At 46.6% G+C, this 21,053-nt stretch overlaps 1 protein-coding gene across 1 annotated transcript in view; it reads right to left on the reverse strand.

Annotated features, from left to right (window-relative positions):
- Positions 1 to 21,053, reverse strand: part of LOC311226681 (protein-glutamine gamma-glutamyltransferase K-like) — a gene marked incomplete at its 3' end in the record, with an annotated part of 168,063 nt that overhangs the window by 3,025 nt on the left and 143,985 nt on the right. Inside the window, exons 10-11 of the mRNA XM_084312096.1 lie at positions 19,435 to 19,595; positions 6,317 to 6,453 (exon numbers count right to left, since the gene is read on the reverse strand). Of these exons, the coding sequence (XP_084168222.1) occupies positions 6,317 to 6,453; positions 19,435 to 19,595 (298 nt within the window). The remainder of the gene's footprint in view (positions 1 to 6,316; positions 6,454 to 19,434; positions 19,596 to 21,053) is intronic.

The following is a 21,053-nucleotide window of genomic DNA, read 5'->3' on the forward strand; positions in this document are numbered from 1 at the left end:
CAAAGAATATCGAAAAAAGGAAGTAAAACTATCTAAAACAAAATAAAAAGTGACAATTCAAGGATATAAGAGAAAAGGAAGGATGAACACGAGAAAAAGCGAGAGAAAAGGGACCCCAGAAGAAGTACAAACACCGGAGGAAAGTTATCGACACAAGGAGGTGGCGCAGGAGGTAATTCAAAGGGCGACAGACCAGAGATGCCCACCTGGGTAGCGGAGCTACAAGCTAGCATACAGACTAACATACAAGCTAGCGCAATAGCTAACCAAGCTAACACGCAGAGCATTCGGAGCGACATCGACAGACTCAGGGAAGAATTAAAGAAGGGTCAGGACGAGCTCAGAGAAGAAATAAATAAGAGACTCGAGACAATTGATGGAAAACTACAGGAACAAGATAAAGATATAAGGATGCTAGAAAAAAGGACAGCTGAAACAGAGGAATGGAATACAGAAATACAAGAAATTCTAAAGGCGATGCTCGAACAACAAAATATGTTGAGAGAAAAGCTAACGGACTTGGAGGGGAGGTCGAGGAGAAATAATATACGAATATGGGGACTGAGAGAAGGGATAGAAGGAGACTCGATGACCAAATATGTAGACAATCTAATTCGAGGAAAATTGGAAGTGTCAGACCTCGCCAAGATAGAGATTCAAAGGGCACACAGGACCCTAGCGCTGAAGCCACAGATAAACAGACCACCGAGAGCAGTTATAGTTAATTTCTTGAAATTCGAAGTCAAAGAAAACATTCTCAGAGCGGCCTGGCAGACGAAGATGGAGGTGGAGGGGCAGAGAATAACCTTTGACCATGACTATTCAACAGAGGTGGCTGTAAAGCGTCGGAGCTATGTTCAGATAAAAAAGACTCTGAAAGAGAAAGGAATCAGATTTCAATCACCAATGACCACACTGAAGATTCATTGGAAAGAAGGCATAAAGGTGTACAACGACGTGAGGGAAGCGACGAGGGACATGGACCGGAGAGGATGGAAGGTGCCGGGAGGAGAAGAGGAGAGACCGACACTGATGCAGAGGTTGGAGGAAGCGAGAAGATGGACCAGGGTCAGGGGACGAGGAAGAGGAGAGGAGGACGGGACGGTGAAGGAGATCTCAACCGATTCGAAGCGGATCAACTGAGAAGAAAGACGAAAAGACACGGAGAAGGGGAACAGAGAGGAGACGAGAGGTGACACGTTGATCCAGGGAAGGATAAGTACAATACACATTAAACTGGTATACATGGGACACACACAATACAAGTAAAGGTAAACATGAAAAAGACTTATACAATGAGAAGATGGTACAATTACATACAAGATAATTATACCTAAAGTAATAAAAAAAGGACATGGAGATTCAAGAGATATATTGAGGCGGATATGAAAGAACCACAGGATTACATGTGACACATAATACAAATAGACAAGAACATGGAAGTGACTAATGCAGAGCTTATGACCGGGAGCTCGGAGGTCGCACACAGAACGAGCTGGACATGTATAGTGCGCATTTCTTAGCCACTAGGGGGAGCCCTCTCACTAGGAGAGCCACTACTCCCCACCCGCCAGCGGGAGAAAGAGGGAGACGTCTGAGTCCCTCAACTACCATGGAAGTTCCAAGTATTAATATTAAAGTTAATGTTGATTATGGTTATATGTATGTAAATCAGACAGGGATAGCAGTGGCTACAACCACAAATATTATTTTATGTGACATGGGTAGAACGGGAGAACATTTGGAAAATAAATATGACACAAGTTAAGGGTATCAAAATGATGTCGCTGAATGTGAATGGTATGAATAATCCGATTAAAAGGAGTACGGTGAAACGTAAGAAAGAAGAGGCGCAGGTTATCTTCTTACAAGAAACACATCTAATATCACAAGAAAATGAAAAGCTGAAGAGATTCGGGTATGAGAATCTGTTTTAGAGTTCTTTTAAACAGAATCTTATAAGAGGAGTAGCTATACTAATTAAGAACACAGTGAAGTTTGAAATGATCAGGGAAATAAGGGATAAAGAGGGGAGGTATGTAATGGTCAAGGGGAAAATGGAAGGTCAAATGGTAACACTAGTGAATGTATATGCTCCACCAGAAAGTGAGAAATATTTATTTGAAACCATCTTTGATATCATAGCGATGGAAGGGGAGAGGGTCCTAATCTGTACAGGTGATTTTAATGTAGTACTGAACTATGACATAGACACGACAAGCACAAAGAAATGGAGGACAAACATTAGCAAATATATGAATATCGCTGCTGGCGGAAGAAAACCTCGTAACTCCATTATTTTTTTTGATCAACTTAGTAGATCATCCTTCATGTGTGTGTGGTTTTACAAAGTCTACACAATGGGAAAGCATTAAACCAATCATCTGTCTAAACCTCGTAACTCTATTCGCCCTCAAATCTGTGTTCGTTTTTTTCATCTGCTGAAAAGTTGGGTTTTTGGAGTTTTCTTCCGCGAGAGACGATATACAAATGGCAGAATTAGGAATCATGGATATATGGAGAGAAATGCACACACTAGATAGAGAATACACACATTATTCGCATCCACACACAACTTATTTAAGGATAGACTATTTTCTCATGACAACAGGGGACAGATATAGGGTAGAAGACTGCAGGATAGGGGTGACGGACATATCAGATCATAGCGCAATATATCTGACAGTGAATCTTAAAAGTAGGTGGAGAAATACAGTTTGGAGACTGAACGTAGGACTATTAAATAACAAAGGTTTGGTTAATGAAGTAAAAGGAGACATAATTAGATACAGAGAAGAAAATGATAATGGAGAGGTAGACCCAAACATTTTATGGGATGCACTAAAGGTAGTAATACGTGGAAAATTTATAGCAAAGACGGCATTACTCAAGAAGGCCAGAATAGACATACCAGAACTTGATAAAGAAACTGAAAGAATTAGAGAAAGAACACCAAAGCTCAAAGAACCAAAATACACTTAGAGAGGTAAAGGAAGTTAGAGGAAAGATAAACAAAGAACTGCTGACAGAAATAGAGAAGAAAGCTAGATACATGAAACAGACATACTATGAAGGATGACCGAGAGCGACCAGACTTTTAGCTAGACAAATCAGGACACAACAAAAACTGAACACAATATACACAATAAGGGACACGAACACAAACAAAATACTAAGAGAACCAGCTGAAATAGAGAAGACATTTGAAGAATACTATAAGAAACTATACACACAACCGATAGCGGCAGGAGAAGAGGAGATAGAGATATTTCTAGGAAAATTAGATCTACCATCGATAGGGAAGGAACAGAACGAAATATTAAACGCAGAGATTACAGAACAAGAAGTGGGGAATGCGATCAGTAAAGCAAAGAGCAGTAAGTCACCGGGTAGCGACGGATTCCCCTCTGAATTCTACAAAACATTTAGACAGGAACTGAGCCCCATATTAGAAGCAGCATTCAGACACACAATGAAAGAAGGCACAATGCCACCTTCATGGAAAGAAGCCATAATTACTACAATTCCAAAAGTTGGGAAAGATAGAGAACTATGTAGCAGTTTCAGACCTGTGTCCATACTTAATGTAGATTACAAGATGTATACATCAATAATATCCAAAAGATTTGAGACATTTATGACAGATATTATAGACGAGGACCAGACTGGATTCATTAAAGGAAGGCAGACACAGGATAACATAAGGAAGACAGTGCAGGTGGTAGAGGAGATACAAAAGGAAGGAGGAAGTGCAGTATTAGTTAGCCTAGATGCAGAAAAAGCATTCGACAGTGTAAGCTGGATATTTCTATATAAAGTATTGGAGAAATTTGGATTAGACAAAAATGCTATGAAAACAATTAGGGCATTATATCAAGAACCGACGGCAAGGATTAAGGTAAATGGTAGTCTGACGGACCGGATTAAACTAGAGAGAGCTACCAGACAGGGTTGTTGTCTTTCGCCGACGCTCTTCGATGTATTCATCGAACCACTGGCTCAACTAATTAGACAGACCAAAGACATCAAAGGGGTGGAGATAAGGGGAACAGAACATAAATTGGGACTGTTCGCAGACGATGTGATAGTATATATGAGGCAACCAGTCATAAGATTTCCGACACTGATGGATTTACTGACAGAATATGGATATTACTCAGGGTATAGACTCAACGTGACGAAGACCCAGACTTTAGCACTGAACTACACGCCAACGATAGAGATCAAAGAAAAATACTAAATTAAATGGGACATGGACAAGATCAAGTACTTAGGGGTGAACATTACAAGAGGGGTGGAGGCGCTATACGAGGCAAACTATACACAGATTAATCAGAAAATCAAGAGAGACCTAGAAAGATGGACAGTAATGCCCCTAGATTTCAGCTCAAGGATGGAAATCATTAAGATGAACATATTACCAAGGTTATTATACCTATTTCAGTCTTTACCTATATTAATACCACAAAAACAATTCAGGGAATGGGATAGACAGATATCAAGATTCATTGGGGGGGGGGGAAAGACCAAGGATCAGATATGCGACTCTACAACTACCAAAGGAGAAAGGAGGAATGGCAGTACCCCGTTTAAAAGGCTATTACTATGCAGCACAGCTTAGGACAGTAGCATGCTGGTGCAATGTGAATTATGAAGCCAAATGGAAAGATATTAGAAACCAAAAGAGAGGGATTCGAAGTGCAGGCACTAATAGGAGATTGGGAGCTGTTCAGAAGACAGGAACAACTACTGGACCCAATTACCAAATTCACTATAAACATATGGAACACAATAGTAAAGAAATACAAGCTAGAAAAAGAATCCAAGATACTAGAAGCACCGACGAAGGAACAATGGACAGAGATAATAGAGGGGATACAGGAAATGGAGAGAATCACGCATATGCTGAGGCTGCAAGAGAAGACATTTTTGTCAAAATGGGAAAAGTGTGAGGAATATAGGAAGAAAAGGAACAACATCACAGAAGGATGAAAAGGAAACAAGAAAATAAATTGAAAGGTAAATAAAAAATGTAAAGATAGAAATGACCAATGAACCCATGTTCTTCATGTTCATGTCTTTTATTTCAGTTTTCTTTTTGATATTATAATTTTTTAACACGGGACACAGCACTGCAACACGGGACACAGCACTGCAACACGGGACACAGCACTGCAACACGGGACACAGCGCTGCACCATCTTACTGCCTTTGAATGTCCCGCCTGGAAGCAACAGGACACGGAGGTGGTGTTTTGGAATATGATGACGTAGCGCCTACTAGTCATCCCTATAGTGACTGAGTCGGCTAGTTGTGTCGTGTGTGTCTGTGTGTCAAGGAAGATTCAAGATAGCCTTCAATACGTTTTAAATGTTTTATTGGCCTAGTTCATTCATTTCCGTCCCATATTTGCAAGGCAACGACGCAAAGCTTTATGCAATTGCAGCATATCCCGCCCTGCGTGTAACATTTAGCTCATGTGCAAATAAAAAATCAGTCAATAAGCCAGTTCAGCCCACGCTGCTGCTGTGTCTCTCAGCACTATCTCTGATATATCGGTCAGTCAGGCTTGGATTAGAACATTTCAGGGTTTGGCTCTGGCTTATTGTCGGGCCTGAAGGTCACGGACCCAGGCTTCATTTTCACACCCCTAGTGTATGGCTTACCCAACAATGACCTCATGACCCCGCTGCAGACCCCTAGTGTCTTACCCAACAATGACCTCATGACCCCGCTGCAGACCCCTAGTGTCTTACTCAACAATGACCTCATGACCCCGCTGCAGACCTCTAGTGTCTTACCCAACAATGACCTCATGACCCTGCTGCAGACCCCTAGTGTCTTACCCAACAATGACCTCATGACCCTGCTGCAGACCCCTAGTGTCTAACCCAACAATGACCTCATGACCCCTCCCTCTGCAGACATCTAGTGTCTAACCCAACAATGACCTCATGAACCCGCTGCAGACCCCTAGTGTCTTACCCAACAATAACCTCATGACCCCTCCCTCTGCAGACCCCTAGTGTCTTACCCAACAATGACCTCATGACCCCGCTGCAGTCCCCTAGTGTCTTACCCAAAAATGACCTCGTGACCCCTCCCTCTGCAGAGTGTGTGTCTTACCCAACAATGACCTTGTGACCCCTCCCTCTGCAGACCCCTAGTGTCTTACCCAACAATGACCTCGTGACCCCTCCCTCTGCAGAGTGTGTGTCTTACCCAACAATGACCTTGTGACCCCTCCTTCTGCAGAGTGTGTGTCTTACCCAACAATGACCTCGTGACCCCTCCCTCTGCAGAGTGTGTGTCTTACCCAACAATGACCTCGTGACCCCGCTGCAGACCCAGGCCCTCCACCCGGAACACCACGGCTCTCAGGGTGCGCGGCAGCGGGTTGGTGAAGGTGATCTTGGCGGCCATTTCTTTCCCCACCACTGCATCTCCCACCGGCTGGAAGAGACATGATGACCTCACAACACTGTACATGATGACCTCACAACACTGTACATGATGACCTCACAACACTGTACATGATGACCTCACAACACTGTGTGTACATGATGACCTCACAACACTGTACATGATGACCTCACAACACTGTGTGTACATGATGACCTCACAACACTGTACATGATGACCTCACAACACTGTGTGTACATGATGACCTCACGACACTGTACATGATGACCTCACAACACTGTACATGATGACCTCACAACACTGTGTGTACATGATGACCTCACAACACTGTACATGATGACCTCACAACACTGTACATGATGACCTCACAACACTGTACATGATGACCTCACAACACTGTGTGTACATGATGACATCACAACACTGTGTGTACATGATGACCTCACAACACTGTACATGATGACCTCACAACACTGTACATGATGACCTCACAACACTGTGTGTACATGATGACCTCACAACACTGTACATGATGACCACACAACACTGTACATGATGACCTCACAACACTGTGTGTACATGATGACCTCACAACAATGTGTGTACATGATGACCTCACAACACTGTGTGTACATGATTTTGATTTGATTTGATTTTGATTTGAATCTTTATTTCAAACATGCAATGAATACAAACAAACAATAACAAAAAGCAAAACAACTCAATCTGCATGTTCGAAAAGGAGTAGGAAGAAGTATACACTTATTTAATCCTACCCCTTTTCCATTACTCAAATGAGTGTACTATTTTAAACATAAAAAAGAAAAGAAAGAAAAGAAGAAAAAAAAAATATATATATATATGCAAAACAAAAAACAAAAACTATATATGTATAAAAGAAATAAAATAGAAAACAAAATAAAAATGTAAACACCTGTGAATATCAAGTCCCTTCCTCATCCCTGTACCTTGTGAACATAATTTCCTTATACATCAGTTTGAATTGTCTCATGTTTGGACATTGCTTTAGCACCACATTTAGACTGTTCCACAGATTCACTCCACATATCGAGATGCAGTGTTTTCTCATGGTAGTGCGTACGTTTAGCACCTTTAAATTGTGTTCTCCCCTCAGATTATAACCCCCTCCCTATCAAAGAACAATTCTTGAATGTTTCTTGGAAGTGCATGACTTTTTGCTTTATACATTAATTGTGCCGTTTTAAATTCCACAAGATCATTTAACTTCAATGTCTTTGACTCCAAAAACAATATGTTAGTGTGATCACGATAACCTGCAATGTGAACTATCCTTATGGCCCTTTTTTGGAGTATAAAAAGTGGTTGTAGTGTAGACTTATAATTGTTTCCCCAGACTTCAGCACAGTAATTTAAATATGGTAAAACTAGTGAACAGTAGAGAATGTAGAGTGATTTTCTATCCAGAATGTGCTTTACTTTACTCATGACTGAAATGCTTCGTGAGAGTTTAGATTGGACATGTTTTATGTGAGGTTTCCAACAGATTTTATGGTCTATTATTACACCTAGGAATTTATTTTCATAAACTCTTTCAATAATCACATCATTTATTTTAACTTGTACCTGAGTATCCAATCTACAGTTTCCAAACAACATAATTTTAGTTTTGCTCAAGTTCAATGATAATTTGTTTCTATCAAACCATTCCTTCAATTTCTTCATTTCAGATGTGATGACCTCTAAAAGCTGCTGGACATTCTCACCAGAAAAAGATTAGTGTCATCCGCAAATAAAATATATTGGATACTTTACAAATCTAGTTAATGTACAAGATGAACAGTTTTGGACCCAGACACAAATTGTTGTCTTTTATTTAGATAGCTTCTCACCCAGTCCAATACTACCCCCCTGATCCCATATCTCTCCAATTTCCTGATTAATATATCATGATTAATAGTATCAAACCTCACAACACTGTGTGTACATGATGACCTCACAACACTGTACCTGATGACCTCACAACACTGTACATGATGACCTCACAACACTGTGTGTACATGATGACCTCACAACACTGTACATGATGACCTCACACCACTGTACATGATGACCTCACAACACTGTGTGTACATGATGACCTCACAACACTGTGTGTACATGATGAACATCTGATATTAAGTTATAACTTGGTTACAATGCTAAAGATAAGCGCTAACTTTCTGATATTAAGTTATAACTTGGTTACAATGCTAAAGATAAGTGCTAACTTTCTGATATTAAGTTATAACTTGGTTACAATGCTAAAGATAAGTGTTAACTTTCTGATATTAAGTTATAACTTGGTTACAATGCTAAAGATAAGTGCTAACTTTCTGATATTAAGTTATAACTTGGTTACAATGCTAAAGATAAGTGCTAACTTTCTGATATTAAGTTATAACTTGTGTTCTGAAGGTCCAGATTAACACTGAAAGTCTGCGTTTATTATTTTGTATACCTTGTATATTGTTTATATATATAAGATATATATCCAACGCCATCCGTTTGCATAATAGTATTCTCCGCTCGCCTCATTGGGTCCCGCCCTTGACATTGGAGGCGCCACCAGACGAGCCCCCCAGACAGAGTTCGAGACATGTCCAGACAAGTTCAGACTTGCCTATAGCAGGCGCATTGATTCCGGACAGGTAAATCGGCTGCGCCCTAGAAATCAGTCTGAGTATATATATTGTAGATGGCGCAAGCAGCCGTAGAGAGCAGTAACCTAACACCAGTGGAAGTAACGAGTCGGCAGTATCAGAACAGGAGAAGCAGCAGAGCGAGAGCGTGATACGTCCGGTACAGTTGTACACAGACCTACCAGCGGTGTATCGTTACAGATAGCTAGTAGCTACTTAGATACGACTATAATATTGTAGAGCCATTATTGGCGCAGTATAGTGACTTGTGTAAGCGAAGTAACGTGGAGAAACGTATAGTTAAACCCAGCGGCGTTTGGATCTAACTACTCATTGAAGACCGTCTGCGGGCTAGCTTCCAGTACAAACGAAGCTAGCTAGCTACCATCTATGCCATCGGGCTTTTGGATTAATAGCTATTAACCCTGCCATCGGGCACTAGGATTACAAGGACCGGTTCCGTACGAGACCCCTTTTCTTCCAGTGACGACAGGATTATCCGACCAGTCTCCAATTCCTCCGGAGCTTGGAGCTCCAGAGGAGAACCATCGTCTCCAACTACCCTTGCTTTGCCCCGTATCACCTCGTCTCTTCTCACTCCCTGCAGAGCTCCGGTCAAGTATTCGTAACCTAGGAACTATTCATTACCGCTGACTTTGATACTCTGACATTCTATTATTAAAAGAGAAACGTGATAATTCAGATGTATATTGCTATGACGATTAAAATACTGTAAACTTGGTATCCTTGTCCCCGTGCCGTCAATTGAGTGTCTGCCATATTATCTAACTGTACTGTCTGGCTATTAATATTCTTTAGTAGTGGTTTAATCTAAACAATCTTTAATACAGTCCGGGTTGTGTAGCCCCTTAGCTACAATTGGTCCTTCGAGCCGGAGGGTATCAGTAATAATAATCATATTAGTAATAATATGGCCAGCGGCGGACACTCTCCAATCGGCTCTCCCCCATTAGAGCGCCCTAGGCGCCAGCGTCAGCCCCCTCCCCACTTGGAGAACTACGCTGTAGATTTACCTCCTAGCTTATCTACGAGGACGTTAAGCAAGGATAAAATTAGTAGCTTAAGTATGCCCAATCTTATCGACCTGTCAACCCCACCGGTAGAGACCCAAGCTAGTTTAAGTGAAACTGACTTAGCTCACGGGGGGGACAAGCGGGACATGACTTGACTATGCCCATAGAACACCGCGCCCCCGAGGTGGACCTCGGAGCGCATGAACCCATAGAAGATAAAGACCGCGCCCCCGAGATGGACCTCGGAGCGCAAGAAGGTAAAGAACGCGCCCCCGAGATGGACCTCGGAGCGCAAGAGGATAAAGAATGCGCCCCCGAGATGGACCTCGGAGCGCACCAGAGTAAAGAGCACCGCGCCCCCGAGATGGACCTCGGAGTGCGGGAGAAGACAAAGTACAGCGCCCCCGAGATGGACCTCGGAGCGCGTAAGGAGACCAGGTCACGCCAAGCCCTGCCAACTCCAAATCACCATCATCAGCGTCATCCCCAAGCGATGCCGACCATAGGCTAGCGCAAGTCCTGATCGCCACGCTAACCGCTTCAGCAGAAAGAGACCGCCTCCAGGGTGAGCGTGACCGCCTCCAGGCGCAACAAGAAAGTGAGCGGGCCCGTCTCCAGGCGCAACGAGAGAGTGAGCGCGAACATCTCAGACTGGAAGAGAGGCGCCTCCAGGCTCAAGAAACCATGGAGCGAGACCGCGCCAATGCACAGCGTGACGCAGCCAATGCGAAGCGCGATGCACAGCGCGACGCAGCCAATGCACAGCGCGAGGTGGAGCGAGACCATCTACAAGCACAAATGATGGAGCAAGCGCTCCAGAGGGTGACTCCCCACTCTTCCACCCGGAGCTCCCGGAGATCATCACGACACGGGTCGAGGGCACCTTCCCCTCCCCGACAAAGCTACACGGGACCCAGCCTACGGGAAGAACCTGCTTACGTTGCAGAGCAGCTAACCGAGCGACTACAAAGCCTAGCGGAGGACGAGGGAGGACAGAAAGCCCACCCGCACGAACCCATCTCAGACCAGGTCCACGGAGGACGCCATAGCCCATGTGCTGCACACAGCAGCATCACACCTGGACAAGAGGCAGGGGAACTATGTGAGAATGCTATTCATCGACTACAGCTCGGCATTCAATACCATAGTCCCCTCCATACTCATAGCCAAGCTCAGCGACCTGGGCTTGAACTATGACCTCTGCCAGTGGGTCTTGGACTTCCTGACTGGCAGACCCCAGGTGGTGAGAGCAGGCAACTGCACCTCCTCATCCATCACCCTCAACATAGGGGCCCCCCAGGGCTGTGTTCTGAGTCCCCTCCTCTACTCCCTGTACACACACGACTGTGTGGCTCAGCGGAGTAGCAATACAATCATCAAATTTGCTGACGACACAGTGGTGGTGGGCCTGATCTCTGCCAACGACAAGAGGGCCTACCTGGAAGAGGTCAAGGTCCTGGCGGGATGGTGCCAGGAAAACAGCCTCTCCCTGAACGTCAGCAAAACAAAGGAGATGATTGTGGACTTCAGGAGGTCGGGGGTCAAGGACTACAGCCCCCTCAGCATCGATGGGGCACCGGTTGAGAGAGTCAACAGCTTTAAGTACCTCGGAGCCTACATATCCGAGGACTTGACATGGACCACACACATTGACAGTGTTGTGAAGAAGGCACGACAACGCCTCTACTTCCTCAGGCGCCTAAGGAAGTTCCAAGTCAGTCAGAAGATCCTTAAGAACTTCTACGCATGTACAATAGAGAGCATCTTGACTGGCAACATCACCTCCTGGTTTGGGAATAGCACTGCACAAGACCGAAGCAGACTACAAAGAGTGACACGTTCAGCCGAACGCACAATTGGAGGGGGGCTCCCCACCCTCCAGAACATTTACAACAAGCGTTGCAAGGGCAAGGCTAAGAGAATCATTAAAGACTCCAGTCACCCGAACAACTGCCTCTTTGAACTGCTGCGGTCAGGCAAGCGATACCGGAGTCTCAAGGCGAGCACAGAAAGACTCAGAAGAAGCTTCTATCCCCAGGCCATCAGGCTGCTAAACGAACAATGAACACTACACAACAACAACCACCAAACGCACATAGCACACACATCCACACGCACACACTCACTTTAAACAGACACACTGTAGCACCCACTCCACACACTTTATAGCACACACCCACTTTAAACAAACACACTGTAGCACCCACTCCCCACACTTTATATTTATTGATGAAGGATTGCACTACAACTCGTACACCTTACTGTAAATTGTACCTAAATTGTACCTCATCCCATTTCTGCTTTGCACTATATAGTACTGTACATTAGTACACTGCATAGTATTGTATATTATATGGTAACTCAGTTACGTCTATTCTGCATCGAACATTGTACATATGTCTATACCGAACACTGTGACCTCATTTTCTTCTTCTAAATTACATGCTATACTATGTTATTTGATACTATCTTGTCTAGCACAGTCTCTGGAGCGTAACAGTAAGAAGCATTTTGTATGAAAGTATTCTGTACTTCTGTATGACAACTATAAAAAAAAAAAAAAAAAGACCAGGAGGAACAGTGCAGCCCCGGTCTCAGTCCCGACGCGCTGCGTTATGAACCCCCAACCCGTCCCAGTGGGGAGTTCGAGCAACAGACAGCACCAAGGAATAGTGCCTGGGGGCCCAGCCTCTGGTTCCCGCCCAGCACGAACCAATGACCCCACGTACGGGGAGACTCGCCAAGGAGGCCTCTCCCCCTACGTGCGTCAGTGTCACAGCCATCCATGGCATCCTACATTGGGACACCCACATTCCCAGACTTCACAAGAGAAGACAGAGCGCAGTATACCGAGCTGCGTATGTGCCTAGAGACAATTATGTCCGGAGTACAGGACGAGTCATACAAGTATGCCATCCTCCTTAAGCACCTCAAGGTAACGAGAGCGCACAACATAGCGCTGGCATACTCCAATTCACAGACTCCCTATTCTGATGCCCTGGTGGCCCTCGACGCACGTTACGGACGTACATGGTCATTCAGGAGATACGTGAGATTGAACATCTCCCCCCAGCTAAAGACAACCGAGCCCTGGACGACCTATCCGTCAAAGTACAATCCCTGGTAGGGATGCTCGGGTCCCAACGAGAGAAGGGGATGTACGAGTTGTACGCCAACTCCAACGTGGAGCGTATATTAGAGAAGCTCCCCCCATTCCGCCAAGAACGTTTTCGGCGGCAAAGAAACCACCGTGACCCCAATGGCCCAGAACAATCACTCCTGGACCTTGCTGACTTCCTAGCCAGGGAGGTTAGCAGCCTAAGAATTGACACCTTCGCATGGGGTGGCTCGAACATTAAAGAGGGACCGAGAAGGTTTAAAGACCAAAGCAGGCCCATCACCGTGATGCACCAGGCCGAGTCGGTGCCACGACAGAAGAGTCATAACCCCCCCGCTAAGGGAAAATGGAAGATCGCATGTCAATACTGCGACAACGAACACTGGCTGTCACAGTGCGACGCATTCAAGAAACTGACCGCCGACGACGTAAGTCAGTGGATTAAAGCTAACCGCCGCTGTTTCCGCTGCGCGCGCGGCCACATGGCAGCCGAATGCCGCCTTAAGAAGAAGTGTGGCAAGTGTGACGGCGCCCACCTCGAAGCACTGCACGAGAGCAACAAGCGAAAACCCGCCCCACAAAGCAGCTCGAGAGCGTAAGTACTCTACATCGACCCCGCGAAGAGTGGGAGCTCCAGGGTGCTCCTCAAGGTGGTACGAGTACTCCTCAGTCACGGGGACAAGGTACTCGACACCTACGCCGTCCTCGACGACGGGTCGGAGAAGACTCTCCTCCTAGCCTCCGCCGCGACCCAGTTGGACTTGCGGGGTCCAGAGGAGACCATGACAATCCGGACCATTCGTCGAGACTTAAAGACAATAAAAGGTGAAAACGTCTCGTTCACCATAGCAGCGATCGATCAGCCCGAGAAGCGGTACAGCATCAACAAGGCGTTCACAAGCTACGACATAGGTTTGTCATGCTACGATTACCCCATCCCACAGCTGAGGGAGAAGTACGAACACCTACGCCAACTGCCCATACCGCTCATCAACGGCGCTACACCGACCCTACTCATAGGCTCCGACCACGCGGACCTTATAGTCCCCACTGATGCGGTTCACATCGGACCCAGAGGATGCCCAGCCGCGGTTAAGACCCGACTGGGATGGACGCTCCAGGGCCCTCTCTCCGGGCCTTCCAACCGACCAACGTCCACCCGCTGCCTTTACACCAAGGTGAGCGACCCAGACAATACCCTCTTACAGCACGTTGAGAGGCTATGGACACTAGACTCACTGCCATTCAAGAACGAACGCAAGATGGTTCGGTCAAAGGAGGACAAGTATGCCATAGTTCTACTCGAGCAGAAGACTACGAGGGTCGAGGTCGACGGAGTACTAAGATACGCGACCCCACTCTTGAGGCGGGAAGGGATGCCCACTCTGCACGTGCCGAAGGGAGCGACACACCACTACCTACAGAGCACTGAGCGGCGCCTCGCCAAAGACCCCCCCAAGCAACGATATATCGCACCGAGATCGAGAAGCTGATCACGGCTGGCCATATAAAGAAAATCGATGACCACGAGGCAGAAAGGACGACAGAGTCATGGTATGTGCCCCACCACAAGGTCACCCACAACGGAAAGAACCGCATCGTGTTCAATTGCAGCTATCAGATTGGACAGCAGAATCTGAATAACCTGCTCCTGCCCGGCCCGACACTCGGATCTTCCCTCCTCGGCGTACTGATACGCTTTCGTCAGGACAAAGTGGCCATCAGCGGCGACATCAAGGGAATGTTCCTACAAGTCCGACTGATGGAGGAAGACAAGCCTCTACTGAGGTTTCTGTGGAGAGAGAGGCTCGACGACGAACAACCCTCGATATACCAATGGGAGGTACTCCCGTTCGGCACCACCTGCAGCCCGTGCTGCGCCACGTTCGCGTTACAGAAGCACGTGGGCGAAGACCCCGGAGCCGACGATGATGTCCGACACAGCGTGGAAAGAAGTTTCTACGTGGACAACTGCCTACAGAGCGTATCCACGGCAGAAGAAGCAGAGAGCATCCTACTGAAGCTACGAGCTTCATTGGCCAAAGGTGGATTCGACCTCCGACAATGGGCCAGCAGCGACCCTCAAGTTCTCCGAAGCCTCCCCCCAGAGACCAAGGCCGCGAGCAGCGAGACCTGGATGGCGCACACCCCAGGCGAAGCGCAAGAGATGACCCTGGGCCTCGTCTGGCGTTTCAAGACGGACTCGCTTCACTACAGACACACACCCCTGAGGACGGATCAGGAGACGTCCACGACTAGACTGACCACTCGGCGGAGTGTGTACCGAACACTCGCCAGCCAGTACGACCCAATGGGATGTATCCTCCCCTACACCACTCGGGCGAAGATGCTGGTGAGAGAACTGTGGGACAAGGAGCAGGGCTGGGACGACCCCATACCCGAGCACCTGGCTTCCACATGGAGAGAATGGGAGGATAAACTTGTCTTACTCCGAGATGTGACCATCCAACGGAGTTACTTCCCCTCTAGAGTGCGGTTGGAGACGTGTCAGATAGACCTGCACGTCTTCAGCGACGCCTCTGAAGTGACGTACGGATCAGTGGCCTACCTGAGAGCCCGAGAAGAGGGAGGAGAAGTCCACGTAGCTTTCGTCCTGGCCCGCTCGAGGATAGCTCCCCGCAAGCAGCAGTCGATCCCGCGACTAGAGCTCTGCGCAGCTCTGGTAGGCGCGCAACTCGCAAAAATGATACAAAGTGAACTCACCATACCGGTGCGTGAGATCATCCTATGGTCAGACTCCATGACGTGCTCACCTGGATCCAGTCCGACTCCTGTCGGTACAAGGTTTTCGTCGGAGTCCGAGTAACCGAAATCCAAGACCTGGTAGGAGCAGCATGTTGGATATATGTTGACACCAAGCAGAACCCGGCGGATGTCATCACACGGGGGATGTCCCTAGACAACCTCACATGTCCTAACCCATACAGTGATGGTCCTGAGTTCCTCAAGCTCCCGGAGGAGAAGTGGCCTATCCCCACACCACGGGAGGCGAACCAAGATGAGTCAGAGATAAAGAAGTCTATGTTCTGCAGGCTGAGTCAAGCCCCGGCTCCAACGGACCCGGACCTAGACGACTGTTTAACCTTTGAGAGTGCTCAGAAAAGGACATTCCTATGGCACCACCCGGAACTTCCCCCCACCACAGACCTCGACGCATCGAACTACGAGGAAGCAGAACTTCTTCTACTAAAGAGAGCACAAAGAGACTCCTTCCCAGAAGAACTAGATTGCCTGAGAGGGGAAAAGCCAGTCCCCTCAGACAGTCGACTCCTCACCTTAGCCCCAGAGCTCGACGCCCAGCACCTCATCAGGGTGGGTGGTCGATTGAGACGGGCCCCGGACTTGACCGAAGATGCTAAGCATCCCATCGTCCTCAACAGCCGACATAAGATAACCGAGCTGATCATCCAGAAGTACGACAAGGGGGTGCACCACGCGGGGGCCGAGCGAGTCTTTGCGGAGATCCGACGGCGCTTCTGGATACTCCAAGGGAGAGAAGCTGTACGTCGATTCCAACGGACTTGCCCGACCTGTCGCAAGTGGAGGGCACAGCCTAGTATTCCGAAGATGGCCGACCTGCCTCCCTGCCGCCTCCGACTCGGCGAGCGGCCCTTCCACTCCACGGGCGTGGACTGCTTCGGCCCATTCAACGTCAAGAAAGGAAGAGGGACAGAGAAGAGGTGGGGCATCGTGTACAAGTGCATGACCACCCGAGCTGTTCACATTGAAATCCTCCAGACCATGAGTACAGACTCGTTCCTCATGTCATTCCGGAGGTTCCAAGCAAGGAGAGGGACCCCATCAGTGCTGTTGTCCGACCAAGGGACAAATTTCCGAGGAGGAGACACAGAACTGAGAGAGAGCTTCCTGACTATGGGTGAAGAACCCAAGATCCGCCTCGCTCCTGCTCAGGTCACCTTCCAGTTCAACCCCCCGAACGCCCCCCATTTCGGGGGAACGTGGGAGAGAGAGGTCCGATCCATAAAGACTGCTATGTACACCGTACTTGGGGCCCAGACCGTGGGCGATGAAGTCCTAGCTACGGTCCTCACAGAGATTGAGGGCGTTCTGAACTCTAAGCCCCTCGGCTACGTTTCCAGCGACGTAGCTGACATCGACCCCATCACCCCAAACTACCTCTTGATGGGGCGGCTGGACCCTGCCCTTCCTCAGACGGTGTACAGACAGGACGAGATGAACGGCCGGAGAATGTGGAGACACAGCCAAGTACTGTGGCCCGCTTCCTCCTACACTACCTACCATCCCTTCAAGCCCGTCAGAAGTGGGTTAAAGACAGGGACAACCTGAGAGTGAATACCGTCGTGATGATAATAGACCAGTCACTACCCCGAGCTACGTAGCCGGCCGGCCGTGTGAGCAGAGTGATTACTGGTTCCGATGGGAAGGTCAGAGCGGCAGAAGTCATCGTCCAAGGGCGGACCTACACCAGACCAGTAGCCAAGTTGATAGAGCTGCCTGAGATCCCTGACTCCCCTGACGACGACGATAACCCACTGACTTTATAAATTATTTCCAACTCCCCATAGCACATTATGGAGAAGTTGACTTGACCTTAATATTAATCTGTGCCCCCATTTATTTACTAATTAGGTTCGGACTAATTAGGGGGCGGCTGTTCTGAAGGTCCAGATTAACACTGAAAGTCTGCGTTTATTATTTTGTATAACTTGTATATTGTTTATATATATAAGATATATATCCAACGCCATCCGTTTGCATAATAGTATTCTCCGCTCGCCTCATTGGGTCCCGCCCTTGACATTGGAGGCGCCACCAGACGAGCCCTCCAGACAAGTTCAGACTTGCCTATAGCAGGCGCATTGATTCCGGACAGGTAAATCGGCTGCGCCCTAGAAATCAGTCTGAGTATATATATTGTAGATGGCGCAAGCAGCCGTAGAGAGCAGTAACCTAACACCAGTGGAAGTAACGAGTCGGCAGTATCAGAACAGGAGAAGCAGCAGAGCGAGAGCGTGATACGTCCGGTACAGTTGTACACAGACCTACCAGCGGTGTATCGTTACAGATAACTAGTAGCTACTTAGATACGACTATAATATTGTAGAGCCATTATTGGCGCAGTATAGTGACTTGTGTAAGCGAAGTAACGTGGAGAAACGTATAGTTAAACCCAGCTGCGTTTGGATCTAACTACTCATTGAAGACCGTCTGCGGGCTAGCTTCCAGTACAAACGAAGCTAGCTAGCTACCATCTATGCCATCGGGCTTTTGGATTAATAGCTATTAACCCTGCCATCGGGCACTAGGATTACAAGGACCGGTTCCGTACGAGACCCCTTTTCTTCCAGTGACGACAGGATTATCCGACCAGTCTCCAATTCCTCCGGAGCTTGGAGCTCCAGAGGAGAACCATCGTCTCCAACTACCCTTGCTTTGCCCCGTATCACCTCGTCTTTTCTCACTCCCTGCAGAGCTCCGGTTGAGTATTCGTAACCTAGGAACTATTCATTACCGCTGACTTTGATACTCTGACATTCTATTATTAAAAGAGAAACGTGATAATTCAGATGTATATTGCTATGACGATTAAAATACTGTAAACTTGGTATCCTTGTCCCCGTGCCGTCAATTGAGTGTCCGCCATATTATCTAACTGTACTGTCTGGCTATTAATATTCTTTAGTCGTGGTTTAATCTAAACAATCTTTAATACAGTCCGGGTTGTGTAGCCCCTTAGCTACAACTTGGTTACAATGCTAAAGATAAGTGCTAACTTTCTGATATTAAGTTATAACTTGGTTACAATGCTAAAGCTAAGTGCTAACTTTCTGATATTAAGTTATAACTTGGTTACAATGCTAAAGCTAAGTGTTAACTTTCTGATATTAAGTTATAACTTGGTTACAATGCTAAAGATAAGTGCTAACTTTCTGATATTAAGTTATAACTTGGTTACAATGCTAAAGATAAGTGCTAACTTTCTGATATTAAGTTATAACTTGGTTACAATGCTAAAGATAAGTGTTAACTTTCTGATATTAAGTTATAACTTGGTTACAATGCTAAAGATAAGTGCTAACTTTCTGATATTAAGTTATAACTTGGTTACAATGCTAAAGATAAGTGTTAACTTTCTGATATGAAGTTGTACTCATGTGGGTTAGGGTTAGGGTTAAAGGTTAGGGTTAGGGCCTACCTTGATGCTGAGGTCGGGTGTGCGGAGCCGGAAGGTGGTCTGGTTGGCCAGAACCTGCTGGGTCTCAGAGACGCGGCCCGACAGGGTGAGCATCAGCGCCGCCTGGTCCACCAGCTGGTCCTGGTACTGCTGGTAGGGCAGCAGCCAGTCGATGGTCTTCACTTTGGACCAGAACACAACAATCATTAACAGATAGTTATATAGCATTACTGGCAATCGCGTCTCGCTCTTCGCCATAATGAGATATCTCTTATCTCCAGCACCTACTGTGCTCATGAACAAAACAAATGCACCCATGCACCTGACCAGGCCACGCCCCGGGGTCCTCCTATAAGACGCCGGACATGGTCACACTCCCACTTCCTCTTTTTTTGTTTCCATCATGGACGCTGCAGTGCACTCCATGAACTAGTTGTTATGAAATGCAGAGAGAAATTGAACAATGTTGGGTTTTCGCCGGAGATTCGCCAGCCCCTGGAATCTTCTCGGCACATCCTAACAGCGCATTGGGCCTGTCCTGGGGTTTCCTGGTCTCGTGACAGCGGATCGAGGGACGTCGCGCGGCGGCTAGCTGTCGGGCTAGGTCGCACACAGGCAGTGGCGTCGCGTGGGTAAAATAACAGGGGAAGCCAAAAAAAATGAATAATTTTTTTTTTTTTTATATTTTTATTAATATTTTTTATTTAAATTTTTTTTAAGTCAAGCAGTCACCATGTACACTACAGTATGGCTCGGCGGCCAGTCAAACTTTCTTTTTATTTATTTAACAGATTGCAGAATGGGTACAATACAGTACGGCTCAATACACACAATTGTTAAGGGGATGCAGACCAGAGAAAGACGTTTGTCTTGTTTACATCAGGGTCCCCTATTTTCAATTCATAGTGACATTTATGACATACAAGACATCATGACATTTATGGCATAGGGACATACATGACATACAGGTATTTAGTATGGTTACATTTGTGACATATACGATATTCAAATATACAGTACTGTTACCCATAGATCCTAACAGAGTATATGATGGGGAGGAGACTGTACATTAGGAGGGGGTGGGTGGGTGGGAGAGAAATATACATACGGCCGGGAGAGAATATGACGTCTAGAGTCTAGACAAACAAGACAAGACAAACGTATTTCTCTGGTCTGCATCCCCTTAACAATTGTGTGTATTGAGCCGTACTGTATTGTACCCATTCTGCAATCTGTTAAATAAAGTTTTCATTCATTCATTCATTCATTCATTCATTCATTCATTCATTCATTCATTCATTCATTCATTCATTCATTCATTCATTCACGTGTCTGTTGCGCGGCGCGCCCAGCCATCAGAGCGCTCCTACTGTAAAATGAGGAAGCAGCCATTACTCGTTTATAAAAATGATTTAAAATGTTTATTAGCAACGCCGAGCTTTCAAACCCCGCCGCATCTGTGTGTGAAACCCTAATGGAACGCTGGGTACCTTTGACATTTATATCCGATATATTTTGGACCCACCGCTAGCTTTTAAGCAGTGCTTGATGGTGCACATTAACCTGGCTACTACGAGGAATAAGTGACTGCGTATTCCAGCCCCTGGCTTGCATTGCAGTCATGAAAGGGTCTACAAGCT

This window comes from Notolepis coatsorum (genome assembly GCF_963971535.1).
Source record: "Notolepis coatsorum genome assembly, chromosome: 4".
Classification (NCBI taxonomy): domain Eukaryota; kingdom Metazoa; phylum Chordata; class Actinopteri; order Aulopiformes; family Paralepididae; genus Notolepis; species Notolepis coatsorum.